The 17,428-nt window shown below is 39.5% G+C and overlaps 1 protein-coding gene across 4 annotated transcripts; it reads left to right on the forward strand.

The window, feature by feature from the left end:
* Nucleotides 1–6,707: 6,707 nt before the first annotated feature.
* On the forward strand, nt 6,708–12,922 carry LOC116196600. Of its 4 annotated transcripts, none has more exons than XM_031526399.1 (7): nt 6,708–6,861; nt 7,339–7,431; nt 8,538–8,672; nt 8,851–8,940; nt 9,200–9,349; nt 9,729–11,320; nt 11,910–12,922. In XM_031526399.1, exons 1-7 carry the CDS (start codon nt 6,796–6,798, stop codon nt 12,811–12,813), a joined length of 3,030 nt encoding a protein of 1,009 aa, XP_031382259.1. In that variant the 5' UTR covers nt 6,708–6,795; the 3' UTR covers nt 12,814–12,922. The 4 variants fall into 4 exon arrangements, with proteins under 4 accessions (XP_031382259.1, XP_031382262.1, XP_031382261.1 ...); XM_031526402.1 differs by having other exon boundaries at nt 6,783–6,861; nt 7,339–7,399; nt 8,604–8,672; XM_031526401.1 differs by lacking the exon at nt 6,708–6,861 and having other exon boundaries at nt 8,534–8,672.
* Nucleotides 12,923–17,428: the final 4,506 nt, after the last annotated feature.

A 17,428-nucleotide genomic window follows, 5' to 3' on the forward strand; every position in this document is an offset into this window, starting at 1 on the left:
CATTTAAAATACTTAATTTAAATATTTTGACAATGTTTTGATAAAAAAAAGTGACTTTTAGTAATTTATGTATCAAATCTATGTGTGAAAGTGTATAGATAATATGAGAATTTTCTTGTATGATATACTTATTTTTATTTATGTTAATTGAGTATAGTATTTATTTTTAGTATGTTAATAGCATTTATTAAGGATATTTATTATTTAGTGTAGTTTGTTTTACTTTATATATAGATAAAGATAGATTGTGACTTTCGTGATTCTACTTCTTGCATGAGTTGTGGTGTCAAAAGATTGAGAAATTCATGGCATATATCTTTATTTGTTTGAGGGAGAAAATGAAATTGTTGTGTAAAAAGCCAAAGATAAAACGATTGATTGCTAAAATACCATGTCCATGGGAGGAAAGGGGAGGAAGGGGAGGACGGGGAGGTGAGGGCGCCATTGTCCTTATTGTAGGATCTCCCCGCTCTCTCTTCACTTGCCATATGAGGTTGTCGGAGGCGTCTGAAAACGTGGATGACCCTATCTGAGGGAGTGATGGCCGACGTTGGAGAGCTACCACCACAACCCCAAACCCCTCCCCCTTCTCTTCTTCCGCTTAGTTTGCAGCCTTTGTCATAATTTTTTTAATGTATAACCTTAACTAGATTAATTTGGTCATTAAGCTAGTGTATTGATGGTATTGTGACTATTCCACATGGGAGGATAAATCGGGCACGACTCGATGACATTATAAACGAAAAGCGTAAAAGGAAAATGTGGAATACTATAGTATGACGAACATAATATGTAAATTATGGATGATCACGATTAAATACTGAAAAAATTTAATGGATGAGATTAGTATCCCACTATGAAACATTTTTAATGTCTCATTCACTACTAGAAATCGGCTCTATAGAGACGGTCAATACCTGTCTCTATGCAGAAAATTCCATCTCTATCGGCCTATAGAGTTGGAAATTTCCATCTCTCATTTTCGTCTATAAAAACTGCATTGCAAATTAAGAGACGAGTGTGCCGCCTTGCCTAGGATACAGATGGAAAATTGAGACAATAAATTCCAACTCTATCCATTAGACAGAATTTTTCATCTCCAGACCCGTTTGACGGTAAGAGACAGAAAATACCGTCTCTAGTTCTATCTCAATGTTAGAGATAGACATCTCCGTCTCCCTACTGAAGAGACCAACTTTCTTGTATCCATGGATGTCTCATCTGTAGAGATCGTCCCCGACGGAGACGAAACTTGCTGTCTCTTGTCCATCCCACCCATGGAATGGATTCAAAGAGATAAGAGACAGAGTTTTCCGTCTCTTTTGGAAATCAAAGGAAAAATGTCAATATATATAGAATCAGAATTGGAACCTGCTTTCACACATCCACAAGCACATATATATCCACATACATACCATAAATCCACACATACATAACCTGCTTTTCATTCATAACCACAAATCCAACACCAAATCCATAAAAACCACAAATCCATGTCCCGAACATATCTAAGTTTGATCCATAAAACGATAATCCAATGCTGCAAACATAATCCAACACCATAAAAACTAACGACAAAATGATATTCCACAAATATAAACCAAGTCTCACACCGACTTAAAGTTAAACTGAACACACCTAAACTTCACCCTCGAATAAATCCTCCACCACAAGGTGGTCACCGAAGTCATCGGAGCCAGAACCAGATTTATCGTAGTCACCATCAACCTCGTTATCATCCTTGTCACCATAGTCGGCTTAAGGAGCATAAGATAAATCCCTTAGCAAGTCGCTAAAATAGTTCCACTGGGGTTTGAAGAGGAAGATTGAGCTCTAAGTTTCAAAATGTAGTCTGAAATAGATGATAGAGCTTGGATGGTGGGTGTGGGTGTATGGATGGCTGAAAGGGCCATCTACTTGCGCTTTACCTTCTTCCGAGGAGACATCTGTATAAATCAGATTGACCAACAATTCATCAACTTCAGCTCAAGCAAATTCAACAATTTTCAGCTTAATTTCGATCAAAGCAAATTCTAAAACTTAAGAAAATTCAGCAATTTCGGCTCAATTTCCTGCAAAGCACATTCATTGGCTGCAACTTATAAATCTTAAAAAAAAACTAACCATTAACGATGCTCAGTTCCTCACCAGTAATGATGCTCAGTTCCTCACCAGTAATGATGCTCATTTCCTCCTTCATTCTCTTGATCTTCTCACTTCATCACCATTAATGATGCTCGGTGGGACATGCAAAAGGAGATAAGAAATGGGAGAAGAGGGCCATAAAGCATTTAAACATAATATTAAGAAAAGGGAAAAGCATACAGAACAAATGAACATGGAGCATAGAAAGGAGCGTACATAAGCATATTTAGAATCTTAACCACCCCTCTTAACCTCTCATGGTAAGCCACAAAAATTGGTGAACTCATATCACACGTAAGTACAATACCCTTGGTGCCTTTATACTAGCAAATTAGAGTTTTGCAACTCCCAGGAAGAATATACATAAGACACATGCCGAGCAGATCCTCAATAAAATACCCGAAAGTCAATATAGAGAGCACACATGCATAATCATTTCACTTCCATCTTTTAATTCTAAAAATTTGGAGAGTAAGCTTGAGTAAAGGCTCATCGAATGATTAGTTTATTGTCGAATGGAAGGTGAAAACTAGCAAAATTTAACAATGTTCGAAAGCACACAAGCTGGTTGCAATAAAAGAAATGGGCAGAGTACATGACTAATAAATCCGATCAATGTCAACCATAAGTGTAGCAAGAGTTGCCTCATTAACGTTACACCATGCTAAATTCACGCCACTAGCCTCTTGAAACTTTAACAAATGTTCTCAGCAAACAAGGTTTATTAAAATGGCTAATCCTTTCGAAACAACGATAATTAAGTGAAGCTGCATGTTTTACTTACAGTGGACTCTCTAGACAGTGGACTCCCTTTTGAATTCACTTGCTCTTGTCGGGTGGTCCAAGGGCATTGTGAAAAGCTATTCATCGTAGAGGATGAAGCATATGGCTGTAAAAAAAAAAAGCACAAAGAAATAAATAGAGGGGAAACGAGAATGGGAAACACAAAGAAGTGGGAAGAACATCACTTAGCTTTTGAAAGGAAGTTTAGCAGCAAAAATAGTGAGCTCGGGGCTGAGTGACTTGAGGTAGTGGCAGAGGTTCGAGCCTTCATCGAGTAGAAGATGTGATGAGGAGCTAGGCTCCACGGGTCGGGCTCAAGGCTAGGGGATCAATGTGTAGGTTAGGGCAAAGAAAAGGAGCTAGCAAGGTCGAGACTTTGGGAGAGCTCGTCGAAGCTCCTGAGAGTGTGTGGAAGGTTCAAGAAAGGGATCTTGTGGCTGGGTTTGGTGCTGCCCCCGAGAAAGGGACGAAGCTGAGTTGAGACGAGATCTTCTAGAGTTTTGATGTGCTACAAATAACGATATAGAAAAGAGAGAAAGGACTTAGAAATAGAAAAGATCAAAATAGAGGAGGAAGAGAGAGAGAGAGACGGTGACACTTAGCTTCGAAAGAGGGAAACCCGATATAGGCTCATGGCAAAGCTATGCTTGAGGGACCTAAAGAGGAGGAAGATGGCTCAGCTCAAGATGTTAGTAGGGCCCAGGATCGAGGTGGAGGAGGTGAGCTCTCGCAACCATTACTACCATCGAAGGAGAAGGGGCTTGGGTCTGATTTTGACGAGTTGGGGCCACAAGAAGGTGGTTGTTGAGCTCGCAGAACCAAGGAGAGAAAAGAAATGTCTGCGTTGGAGCGATGAGGGAGGAGATAACTCATGGGCTGCCGCATTAAGGTCATTGGACTTGATAGCCAAGCTTAATCGAGAGGAGGACGCCAGGAACGAAAGAGGCAACCGATGGTGCAAGCTTGAGCAACGAGCTAAGGAGCGACACTGTTGGCCAGAAGGGAGCACCATGAGAGAGTTATCGTGAGAGAGATAGGTAGTGAGCTGGCCAAAAGGGAGCTCAGCCTACTGATGAGTGTCGTGAGCGAGCTCAGGAGCACAGGAGCTAAGGAACGTTGTGAGCGGCTGAAGAGTGCCATGAGTGACCTTCATCGTGAGAGGTCATGAGAGAGGCAGAACAAGAGATAGACAAAGGGGTTCGTGATAGAGACAAGGGTTCTGATTTGGGGGAAAATAGAAGAGGGGGTACTAAGGCCGGGCGAGTATCCAACAAGGTGGGGCTTTTATTATTATTATTATTATTATTTTGGGTTTTCTTTGGGTGGGCTTTTCATTTTTTTGAGTTTTAAGGATTTCTTTGGGCGGGCAAAAGTGGGTTTTAGGGATTTCAAGTGATTAGACATAAATTTCTATCCCACTTTCCGTCCCTATTCGAAAAAATATATCTTAAAAAATTATTGATTTCAAGATCCGGACAACCTTGATAACACAAATAATCTTAATTAACCATACATTACATTCAAAAATTGTCCATACACTACAACTTAAACATGACGTCTCGAAATTGACCATATAGTGAAATAACCATGTTACATAACTTATGAACTCAATCGCGGTCACTCTCGCTTGGACTTTCATTCTTGTTGGCTTGATCATCATCTTCATCGGATTTGGGGTCATCATCGTCGTCTCCACTATCATGCTCAACATGGTCATGAGCTCTCCCAAGTGTAATAGTTTCATGCAGCTCATTCATATCCCTTTACATGCCTTACCATTCTCTTAAGCTTCCCGAGAAACCTAAAAAGGCACATACGTGCATTTGAAAATAAATTCATGTAATCACATACATAAAACCGGACCATATAATGATATCTATTTGATTGCAACAAAATTAAAAGTAATATTACCTCTCGAATGAGTACGTTTATCTAAATTAAACTGACCTCCGTTGCGAACCTGTTCTATTAAGTGAATAGGCAAATGCTCCATCACATCGAATAATGAATGAACGGAAATCCTTTCTGACTTGCCAAGAATGATAGGGATATTCAACTCCATTCTATCCAAGTCGCTATGTCTTAGTATCGTGAAACACAAATCTTTAAAGAATTTACTTAACTCAGTCAATTGTCTTCCACGTGTGATCAGGCAATTCCTTAAATGTGATTAGAAGCAACTGTTCTATAAAAACGTGACAATCATTGCCCTTTCATCCATAAATCATCACGTTGAAAGGGTTGACACGACGAGCGAGATTTTATAAATACCTATATGGTAGGTGAAGACCCTGAATCTACTTGCAGACAGCTTTCTTTTGCACAGGTAACAATGTCAACTTTGCATTTGGCTTCACCCATCTTTGATTATGCATTAGTTGCAAATGCAACTCAGATCATCTTCAATGAACCTACAAATCCAACCATGATTTCTCGTTATCCTTCGTCTTTCCCTTTACATCCATAACCAAATTGAATATGTTATGGAAGACTTTTTTCCCGATATGCATGACGTTTAAGTTGTGTTGATGTATGTTATCCCTCCAAAAAGATAGCTCCTAGAAAGAGACGGTGAGTGCCATGAGGAGCTTATGAGCGTTCTGATGTCGATAGAGAGAAGGGCAAAATGACTATGTGTGTGTGTGTGAGAGAGAGAGAGAGAGAGGTAGAACAAGTGAGAGAGAGAAAAAGGCAAAACTAGTGAAATGAAATTAGGGTTCTGATTTAAGGGAAAAGAACAGACGGGCAATACGATCGAGCGGCTTTTCATTTTTTTGGGTTTTAGGGATTTCTTTGGCTGAGCTTTTCATTTTTTTTGGGCAAGCTATAGATTATATATTTTATTTTCAAGCGATGAAACATAAGTTTTCGTCTTACTTTTCGTCCCTATCCAAAAAAAAAAGATTTTAAAAAATTACTGATTCTGAGATCGGACCACCTGTATAACTCAAATAGTCTAAATTGACCACACATTACATTCAGAAATTGTCCATACACTACATTAAGAAATTAGTGGATGAAATGATGATGGAGTCTCTCTATTTGAAGATAAACCTTTGATTTTGGGAACTTTGGGACCTCTCACAGCTTGGGATTGAAGATTTTTCAAACCTTAGAAAGGTTAGGCTTCCGAAAAGAAGAGAGAAAGAAGATAATTTTGTATTTTAAATATCCAGATGGAAAGAGACGAAAGTATTCGTATCACATATAAAGACGTGTAGAGACAGAAATTTCCGTCTCACAGCCTGAAGAGACAGAAATTTTCGTCTACTGTTCTGTCTCAAAACAGAGACGGAGTGGGAGACAAACTTATTCGTCTCATTGACCACATGAGATGGAGGACGAGGTGAAAATATCCATCTCTTATTTATAAGAGTCGGAATATTCCATTTCTAATTCCGTCTATTGAAAGAGACGAAATTGTAGATGGAAATGTTCGTCTCTCCTTGTGGAGACAAATATTCTCGTCTATTTTCCAAAAAAAATCCGTGTCCAGTTTGAGATGTCATTTTCCGTCTCATGCTTTTTTCTCTATGGAGCCGATTTCCAGCAGTAGTTGTAGAAAAATCCCCATTTAGGCGCACATTTTAGTGGATTTAGCATTTTTGGAAAAGAAAAGAAGCAAAGGTGAGGTGGATGCTACAATAATACAAGGCGGAAGGCTCAAAACGGTTACGAACCGGACCACGGGAACTAAATTGCAAAATTTTCATTGTAAAAAGATAATACTGGAAGGGCTTCACTGTAAATTTACGATTTTGCTCTCTATCTGCCGAGTCGACTCAGTGCGTGGTGGTGGCGGGAAAATGGCGAGCATATCCACAGAAACCTTCATTTTAGAGAGAGAGAGAGAGAGAGAAGACGGGAATGGCAGGAGAAGCTTCATCCAACGAGGTTCTGCGAAGGGCTGTGGAGGCCATCAAATCATCCGATGTACGGATTTCCGAACCCCACTGCTGAGTTCTTCTGTCTTCATTTCTGATGATGAGTCGAGTTTTATTCAGTTCAGTTATGCACTTCCGTCTCCCTCTAGAAGTAGGAAATCAACTTCGATCGATCCAAATTGGCCCGATCGTTCCGATTTCATGCGGCGAAACAGTGATAGCTTACCTCCGTTTCAAGTGCAGTTGTGGATTTGAGCAGTAGAATTGGTATAGAGGAAAACTCTATTCGTATATCTTGAGGATTTGATCAATCGGTTGGAACTAGGAAATGTTTTGTGGTCGAAATCAATTTTAGAACATCTCGGTTTCAGTTTGAGTTGTTACTGTTAGGTTTGCATATGCACTGCTCATATGTTTGTCGATTTGCAAACTGTGTCTTCGGAATGCACGATGTCTAAGTAGACATTGTTCGCGTGCATTTTCTCTCTGTTTCATTTATTCAGTTTTGATATATGTATCACTGCAGGTGGTGGAGAGTCGCACTGAGCTGATCTCCGGGCTCGGTGATTTGGTCATCTCAAAAAAATGTGACATCTGCTTTCTCTTTGAGAATTTAATAGTATCCTAACATGCTATCTCTTATTAATTGTTGTGCTTTATTCTTGTTTTCCGTTGCGTCCGCTGCATAATTTCCTTTTCCTGCAACAATGCCTGTCGTTTCTTAAAAAATGACTCCTGGAACATGTCTGCTGTCAGCTACGAAGCCGAGTTGTGGGCTATCATTTCAAGTCTTGTTTATGAAAGTCGCCGCTGCTGATAGCTTTTTAGAGGGGTTCCACCCTTCTACCAGGCACCTTTTACGGATGTAGATGTAGATAAATCACATCTTAAATATGAGTTGCTTCTAAATATAGAAAGGACTTCTCTTGATGTAATGATATCAGTTTTGGTTTCTTCATCTTGCTTGTCAGGAACTTTACTCGTAATTTACTTTTGGTTATAGGATCATATAAATCCTAATTCAAGAAGTTTTCCCAAAGTTGTATTTTGCTTGTGTATGCATTACTTTTAGGGAAAAAAAAGTATGTTCTCTTCATTTCTTGTTGTCCAAGAGCATCATAGTTCACTCGGTTTTTCCTGTGATTTTTGTTTTTATCTTCATGGACTTGCAAACTGCATATGCACAAGAGCTGAAATCTAAGAATTAAGTCCTGAGTAATTGCATTTGTATGGTTGCTGGCCACTGCTAAATTTTTTTGAAGTTTAACAAGCAATTTAAGTATGATATCCTTTGTCATTGCAACTATGATGCTATCCCGGTAAAAACTTAGTGTGAGAAGTATGGACTGGATGTCTTTGTGGGCTTTCATGGTTCTACATTCATGCTCTAGTTTCAGAATGGACTCGAAACTCTTAGCCTTCTTAAGGTTGGAATGTCAAAATTAATAGGTGGGGGTATATATTTCAGTTCTTGTAGCTCCTCTCTAGACTTTTTGGGAGTACAAACTGCCTCTTTAACATTTTGAGTTCCCATAATGGATATGTGAACATCATATGTCAGTTGATCTTCATATTTTTTAGCTGAGTACTCAATCTTATTCCTCTTTTGGCTCGATTTTAGTGTTATCTCTTTTATAATTGAGGATTAACTATGAATTTTACCTTAAGAAAAAGGTATTCTACAGTTTGTGATTGGCAATGATCTTTACCTTAACAACAAGCTCGGCATTTTGGGAGGATTTCACTTGTTTGGATGTAAGCCAGTGCACGTTAAACAAATCTATTGTGCAGGTGGCTTCTAACTATGTGGTGTCTGGGAAATCTGGTGTTCTTTCACTGTTCCTGGTCCTTGGAACCAAGGTATTGCCGACCCTGTCTGTCGTCTTTGTCTCTGAAGGCCCATCCATGTGCGTGTGCACGCACACGCACCTACTCAGTCTCAGGCATTAGTGGATGTAGATTGTAGCCACAGGATTGATGTGCATGCTTGGACCTCATTTGTTCAATACCTTGAAATTCTACGACTTATATTTTATAGGCAAGCCTTTGGTCTAGAAAGCATTTCAAGATGACAATTATGTCTATGGAAGATTCGCACGAAGAAGAACATTCCAAAGTCTTTTATCAGGTAATACTATCTGTGAAATAATTTACCATTGTCTCTTTCAGCAATTCATCGGTGGAGAAAACCTGCTTGAATATGATCTAATGATGGAACCTATCCTAGCCAACTGGCTGCTTACTTTTAGAGTAGAAGAGAAATGATGTAATCAGGTTGTTTAATTTAATAAAGTTAGGTGTTACGTTTCGAGGAGCGACATGATTTGATTGTTAGCATGCTTTTAAGCCAATGCATATGTTTGAAACTACGAAAATTTGTGTTGCAGCTGCTTCTGGATGTGCTGAATTTCTCTGCTGCAAGCTTTTCTGCTCCCACTGATTCCTATGCCTTCGAAGAAAATAATTTGGTGGGCATTGTCGAGAACTCCATCCTAGAACAACTGGCTTTGATGAAAGACTTACTGGAACATATCACGGTACTTATACCATACATTTTATGGTTATCCGGATCTCTCTTATCTGAGAAACCTATATTTTATTCCCAAGTCTATAATGAGATGCACATATTCCTTGTATTTCAGACGGTTCATATTCCTTGTTTCAGATACTTTAGCCGAAAAGGCAAAAAGATGCTCACAGCTTGATGAAAGTAACCTTTTTGTTTGATTAGCATTGAGATATAATTGTCACAAAGTAGATTATGATCACAGGTGGTACATGAGGAATTTACTGAATTAAGTTTTGAGTCCATGATATCAGTCTCTGTCTTGTGCTCTTTTCTTTTTCCAAGCAAGATTTTTTTTCTGTCTAGATACTATAATATTGGAGGGATTTTCCTTTTTATGTTATTTCCAGAGACTAGAATCCTATGGTTCTGAAGTACTAAAGGTTTCTCAGTTGGTGATTGATTCTATTATAAGATTCTGTGGAGAGCAATGCCAAGCTAAAAGCTGGGATAGCTTTTCAAAAAATCCTGACAAAGAAGGGATCATGGATTGTGAAGGAACTATTAGTGTGAATCCTATCATCAACATAAGGAAATATGCCATTCAGAGGTTATGTGAATTGGGGACTGTTGCAGCTAAAGGTGGACATCTTGTAAGCATCCTTAACACCTCATGGAAGGGGGTTGTTACGCTTCTTCAACAAGACAATGGATCACTTGAAGCTGTGCTTGATGTGTCAGATATCATCCTAAAATTAATTTCACTGGCTAATCATTCTCTCAGAAGTGCAGCTGAGTCTTGGTCATCCTCATTAAAAGAACCTATTTCTGTAGCAGTAGCTAGAAGAACATTCGTCCCTGTCAAGTTTTACCTGGTTAATGCTGTGAAGATATCTTCCTTTTGTCCTACTCAAGCATTTCTTGTGCATAGGGAGATAATCCTATGTGTTATGATGATCTCATCCTTCAGAGTTTCATTGAGCACAGAAACGAATCTTAAGATTGCGAGTGAAGTGTCATCAGAACTTTTGGAGCAAATGTCCATGAGCTTACTTTATTCTATACTAAATCCAGATGAAGTGGAAGAGCAGATGAAGTTCGAAATTATGGACCGTTTGTTCACAAGTGAAGGTTGCCACAGTTCTTCTCAAGAAGACCCATGTGGACATAATATAATGCAAATGGAGAAAATCTTTTCACTTACCTGTGATTCTATTTCTTGTACAAAGACACTAATACTAGGCAGGGTTCTCTTATTCATGTGCCTTCTGAGATCTTCTATTGATGCTGAGGAGAATGTGAAGATCGTGATTACCCGAAAGCTCGGATGGCTTTTTAACATGCTTATTGATGAAGAAGTGTATGCTTGCATCCTTTCCATGCAAATTCCTCTTTCGCATGGAACCAAACAGAAAACTCAGTTCGTCTGGGAACCGATGTTTCTCTCTCTTTTGGAATCACTGAAGACCTTCATGATTGCAGCTTCCTCTAGTCTTGCCTGGGGAGAACTTGTGTCGTTCTTGCTCGATAATATCTTCCATCCTCACCTCCTTTGCTGGGAGATTGTAATGGAACTCTTGTGCTTCTTGATGCGGTATGCTGAGAAAAATGTGGCCAGCAGCCTTATTGATAAACTCTGCTCTTGTTTTAAATCAGTGGCTTGCTTGGGATCAATTCTTGATCCTAATTCAGCTGTGAGGAAAATTGCGAGATCCATATCCATGCTAGTTAAATGTGGTGCTCAACCTGTGGCAGATCGAGTACATAGTTCTCTTATTGGTGGAGATAGATCACAGCTGTCTTCAGTTATGCTCGTTGCTTTGCTCATGGAAGGCTTCTCATTGCAATTGCTGTCAGATAACTTCAGGGAGATTGTTAGAAAGAGAATAATCACCGACTACTGTGGTTTCATAGAGACTTTTCATGGCAAATTATTGGGAGCTTGCGGTTCTAGTCTGTTTGGGGCTCCAGTGTTTGCTCTGTCTGCCTCTCTACCATCACTGTAAGTTTCCTAAACTAATTTTTTGGGATCACTTTTAGGTTAAAAGGAAAATTTTCTTCCATGTCAACGATAGAAGGTTTATTTCCTGGATTTATTACACGTCAAAAAATATACAACTAAAATAACTTCTATCAGCATTATTTTTTCTTTTTTTTTACCTCGATTGGTCTGTGCTGGAAAATAACTTAATAAATTTACGTCCTGTTTCTTATTGCATTTTTTTCAGATAATGGATGACTTATTTCCTCCATTTCTGATGATCCTGTTCATATCTTGCGAAGAAAACTGTAATATTTTCTTTTGATTTAGAAGTTACAGCCGGCGCTCTCTATTGGTTTGCAACAGCCACATTATTCATATATTTTCTTATGATTTCTTATGTATCTTTTCTTGGTAGAAGTTTGACTCGTAATCCTAGCTATCCTCTATCATTACTACATTAGTCTCATTTTTTTTTCCATCTTTGCCATTTGATTGAAATTTTAATAGACGATAAAAATTCAGATTCTTAAGAAAAGTTGACTCCTAATTCTAAATGCACGAAACATCAATTTTTCAGCAATAGTTAACAGCTATTTCATTCTTGTAGTCAGGTCAATGAATCTGGTATTGACAAGAAGACCCTGCAGTTCTTATTTGCTATTCTAGGCACCCTCTCCGAGTCCTCAGACACGAGAGTATCATACAATTGTCATAGGCTCTTGGCAGAGACGTTAGGGATCTTCTCTCACATGAACGGCCTTTACAAATCGAATGAAATGGAAGCTATCATCTTACAACTTCACAAACTATTCATCTCCAAGGCAGCTTCTGATACCCAACAACAAAGGTCCAAGGCTGAGCTAGCCCTTTTCATGGCAGGATTCGGCCACATGGATATGTCTGAGACAGAGGAATGCAAAAAGGGCTCTGCTGTGTGCGGTCTGTATCATATGCTGTTGAGAGAACGCCACTGGGCTCTCATACATTTGGCCATAGCATCATTCGGGTATTTTGCTGCACGGAGTTCATGCAATCAGCTGTGGAGATTTGTGCCTGATAATGCGGCACTGTCTTATGATATACTAGGTGGATACGAGGTCAGCGAGGAAAGGTTTATGTGCGAATTCAAGGCATTTCTTGAGAAAGAAAGAGCGCTACCTGAGCTTGCGCCAAGCTCCGAGCAAATTCTGCTGCTTCAGGAAGAAGCTGCGTTGCTTAAAGAAGCTGTCAGGAAGAAGATTCAAACTTTGGAGACTGAGGAAATGGACTGTGAGGTCGTGGAAATTGATCATGAACAGCTCTCAAGCAAGAGGAGAAAGATGCCTGATGGAATCAGCAAGGGAGTCGAGCTGCTGCAGAGTGGTTTGAAGGTCATCGGCGAAGGCCTTTCCCAGTGGCAGAAAACTCAGCCCAATTCCTTGGACCTTCACGATAAGCTTCTGACCCATTTTTCTTGCCTGGAAGATGCGATAACTAATTTAGCTAGCATCGCTGGTAGTGGGAGCAACTGAGTTTTCGTATTCATGCTTACTTGCAGTTGCATCACTAAATCAGGAGATTCGAATGATATTTCTCAGTTATCATCTTTCAAAGTCTGAAAGGACCACCCGTAGCTTCTTACCTTGCTGTCCCTCTATTACTGAAAGTTGGCTTCACTTATCAATATCATGCCGGCGAGGCACCCACTCTTAACCCAGAAAAGAAGGGGGGGAAAAAATAGATAAGCAATTACCTATGTAGGGGTTAGGAGGCCGAATATGCTGGACTTAGAGGCTATCGGGGAATTCGCCAAGGGTGTGGTGGGTGCAGGCGAGGCCCCATCCAGGTTTGCTACGTGCTTGAGATATATGGCGTGGCAAGAGGGGTTGCAAAACTTACACATAAAAAAATGAACTTCATATTCACATCAGATATATCATCAATAATTTATTTTTCAGGTAAATCCATGAAGGCATGAATTTTCATTTAGATATCGAATCTAGCATGTCTTCAGTGTATTTGTTCTATAGCTGATGTAGGCATAATTTTTCAATGCTATTGCTTACATGGCAATGACACATCATTAAAATAAAAGAAAAATGAAAAAAAAATCCCCTGATCTAATTGGGCTCTTGCCGGCGGGGGAGGCCTTGTCGGTGGACCCCATACCCCGGAATGAGGTTGCTGATGCCTTCAGATTTAGTTAGGGCCATCATAGAGGACTAGCGACCTCATTCGAGGGTGTGGATCACTGGTGAGGCATCCATGGTTGACATTAAGAAACCCTACCCCTGTAAACCCACCCCCACGCTTCAGTCCCTATCGCCGACGCGTCGGCTTGAGCTGGACGCATCCGATGGCAATCACCTTTCCCCGATCCGATTTAGTCTTTCTCCTCCTCCTTCAGTGTCTCTCATCCTTCTCCGACTCGTTTTGCCGTCTTCCCCTGCTCCCAACCCCACATCGCCATCGCCACCCACCTACTGCACCCAGCCACCAATCTACCGCTTCCCCTGCTCCTACTTTATATGCCAGCCCAGCTCCCCATCCCTTACCGCTACTCTTGTCGCCGGTGGTGCACCTTCAAGGCTCCTCTCCTCCATCGTCACTTGCCGTTTCCATCGCCTACCATCCATTGCTGCTCCCCTTTTCACCATTGCAATGGCGCCCCCCTCAGATCTGAGCCAACTTATTCCAATAGAGTCAAATCTTGCTCATCCTGACCGGATCTAGGTCAAATCCGGACAGACCCGACTGGATTTGGCTTCGCCTTATTCAAATAACATCAGATCCTTATGCTTGTTGTTGGTGTGTTTTCTTATTTGTATAAGCTTGATTCTTCAATCAGGCGGCTCACAAGTACCCGTGTTGGGCGCTGGTATGGCCACCTTCCACATTTCCCATTAGTAAAATCATAGGTTGTTAGGGCTGATATCGTCGATGCCTTATCAACGTGGCCGGGCGCAGTTCTTGGGTTCGTGCTGTGGTTTCCTTTGGAGTTATGAGGATTCATCGTGAGGTTACTCGATCCTATTAATTTGTGATTGGGTAACTCTAGTCCATATCCTGTCGAGTTAGCAAGACTCGTGTCGTCGCATATTGTCTTTCGGCACCCGAACGTACATTATGTTTACTCATAATAAAAGGGAAAATGACACTTGTGGTTCTATATGTTTGTCAATTTTTGACATCGAGTCCTAAATGTTTCACTTTGGAAAAATAAGTTCTAAAAAGTTTGAAAAAGTGTTAGCGTTGGTCCTAAATCTAACTGACCGTTATCGTCACGCCTACGTGGAGATAATGCCGTTAAGGCCGCCCACGTGGCCGTTAAATGCTGACATGGCACGTTACTATTGGACGCCAAATTTCGACTCGACTTTATCACGGCCGACCCGACTTGCTCCCTTTGTACCTGACTTCCATCCTTACAACCCGAGCCCTCTTCTTCTTCCCCACCCGCAACCTCCTCCCCATCTTCCTCTTCCTGTATAGAGTCTCCCCTTTCTCAGTCGCACGGGGCGTCTTGGACTTCTTCTTCCCTCCTCCTTCCTTCTTGTTCTTCTTATTTCCCTCCTTCTCTTCTTTAATCGAGAAAGTCAATCACTCAACCCCAAACCAGAAAACCATTTCCAGGCCAGCTAAAATATAGATCACATGAATTGCCTTAAGAATCATCAATCAGATAGATTCATTTTTTGAAAAAGGATTATTCAAGGAGCAAAGGATCCCTTCTATCGATATCAGTGGTTCGCCAGACTTACTCCTCTTGGTTCATCAACTCATCTTATTCTTGGATCTTGTTCGTGGGTTGAGAAAAGAAATATTTTGATGTTAATGGAGGTGATCCCTCTGATTGAGTGATTATATATGCATGTCTCTGCTTAATGGATTGAATTAATTGACTGGGTGAGGACTCTAGGAACAAGAACAACGGATCTCTAACATCCCGAATCCCCAGCAATGGCCTTTGATTCGTTTGTTCATGATTTCCAGAAACCCTAAGATTGCAAATTGCCAAGCTGAAAACTGAGCTAATTCCGGATAATTCAAAAAACACAAAGCACAACACAGAGAGGAGGAGAGAACGGAGCTGGGTTGCGTGGTGCTATGGTGCCCATTTGCAGGGGCGGCACCGGGGTGGAGAGCATGGTTTGCAGGGGCGACATTTCGGGTGGAGAAGAAGACATTCGGACCCAAACCGACTCGATTCTGGGTGGGACCCGACATCCAGACCCGAACCAACTCGTGACCACTCACGAAGCGCCACGTCAGCATTTAACGGCCACGTGGGCGGCCTTAACGGTGTTATTTCCACGTAAGTGTGACGGTAACGGTCAGTCAGATTTAGGACCAACGCTGACACTTTTACAAACCTTTTAGTACTTATTTTTCTGAAGTGAAACATTTAGGACTCGATGTCAAAAATTGACAAATATATAAGACCACAAGTGTCATTTTCCCTAAAATCTACTTACTACTGACAAAAAAATGGTTGACTTTGAGAGATCCTGCCCTGACATTGGGATCTCTCAATGTCGGAGGCCCTCATCCCTCTTGTAGAGGTTGCCAGCTAACTTTGATAGCGTCGACCCTCATCCCAAGGGCAAGGGGACGCTGGCATTGCCACAGCCGACATTGAGAGACCCAATTCTGATCTCTCAATGTCAGGGTGTTAGCACCATCTAAGCTAGGCGAAGACGTCCCCTGCTCCCATCTAACCTTTTAATTTATGTTTTAAATTTTTTTTATCTTTTATTTTTAATGATGTGTCATTGCCATGTAAACAATGATATTGAAAAATTACATCCACATCATCTATGGACAAAAATATTGAAGACGTAATAGATTTAAGATTTAAATGGTAGTTCGTTAACTTTTATTTGTAATTAGTGAAATAGCACATGTATATGTTAATTTACAATTTTTTTATATCAATCTCAACATAATATGAGTTTTGATATGCACAAAGTAATTGATAAATTTATTACATTTCTCAAATTATTTATTTAACTAATTTTTAAAGTTGATGTTACATGTAAATACATATATATGTACATGTAATATATGTAATATATATATATATATATGTATTTTCAAAGTTGACAATTATCCAACTATTGTTTTAAGACTAAAAGAGAATATTCAATGAGTATTACTTATTCATTTTGGACGAGTAAGGACCAATCAAAATGCTTGTAAGTGTGAATCTGTGAACTCATTGTGGGGTCAGTTTCTCACTTTCAAATATTCTAATTGGGTGTTACACATCCAAGTGAAAGAGTAATACTCACATAATATTTACTTAGACTAAAAAGCAAGAACACATACTACCGAAAAAAGAAAACAGATACACAAGAAAAGTTGGCATATACTAACAAACCAAATTAGTTAGCCAAATGAGAACTTCACGACAGTAAATATGTCTAAGATAATAATTTCACCTTAAAAAATATTTAAGTAAAAAATTTTGTTGGTATTAATAGATTACATGTTCAATACTCAATAGGATTACCTGTGCCTCTTTATTAAATAATAGGATTTATGTTTCATTGTATTAAGCTCATAAGCCAACTTTATAATAATAAAAAAAATGCTGGTACATGGCTACCCTTCCTTTTATTTTTTTTAATTGCAGGTGTCTGTCCTGTCCAATTTTGAACCATTGTTATTGTTCTCCTACTCTATATGGTTCTATTTGATATGCGGGATTGTAATTAAATGGAATAAATATTTCATTCTTATACTCCATTTACTTATTTGGTCTCACTTATGTGAGATGGAAAGGGCATTCTTATGTAATAATATTTTTTCTTAAATAAGATAAATGAGCATTCGTTAAAAAAAATAATGGTCATACTCCTATATCAACATTTTTTTTTAATATCATATGTTTTATTTTAATATCTTGCTAAGAATATATATATTATATAAAGTCATTATCATGTTAAAAATAATAACTATTTTTCTCTCAATATATATTACATTTCATTATAGAAAATCCATTTCATTGCATTCCATTCTTGCGTACCGAATGAGGCCATATCATATTTCCGAGGGGAAAAAAAGTCCATATCATATTAAAAAAAATTATAAATCCACTGTAGACTAAAGTTTGTACTAACAAAAAGAGGTAAAAAATATTAACTT

The sequence above is a fragment of the Punica granatum genome, chromosome 2, assembly GCF_007655135.1.
Source record: "Punica granatum isolate Tunisia-2019 chromosome 2, ASM765513v2, whole genome shotgun sequence".
Lineage (NCBI taxonomy): Eukaryota > Viridiplantae > Streptophyta > Magnoliopsida > Myrtales > Lythraceae > Punica > Punica granatum.

What these genes read in the sequence shown, in the direction of transcription:
- LOC116196600 (XM_031526399.1), top strand. Translation starts at nt 6,796, where the DNA reads ATGGCAGGAGAAGCTTCATCCAACGAGGTTCTGCGAAGGGCTGTGGAG. An exon ending in AGGCCATCAAATCATCCGAT is followed by an intron (nt 6,862 to 7,338) that starts GTACGGATTTCC and finishes GTATCACTGCAG; the next exon opens with GTGGTGGAGAGTCGCACTGA. An exon ending in TCCTGGTCCTTGGAACCAAG is followed by an intron (nt 8,673 to 8,850) that starts GTATTGCCGACC and finishes TATATTTTATAG; the next exon opens with GCAAGCCTTTGGTCTAGAAA.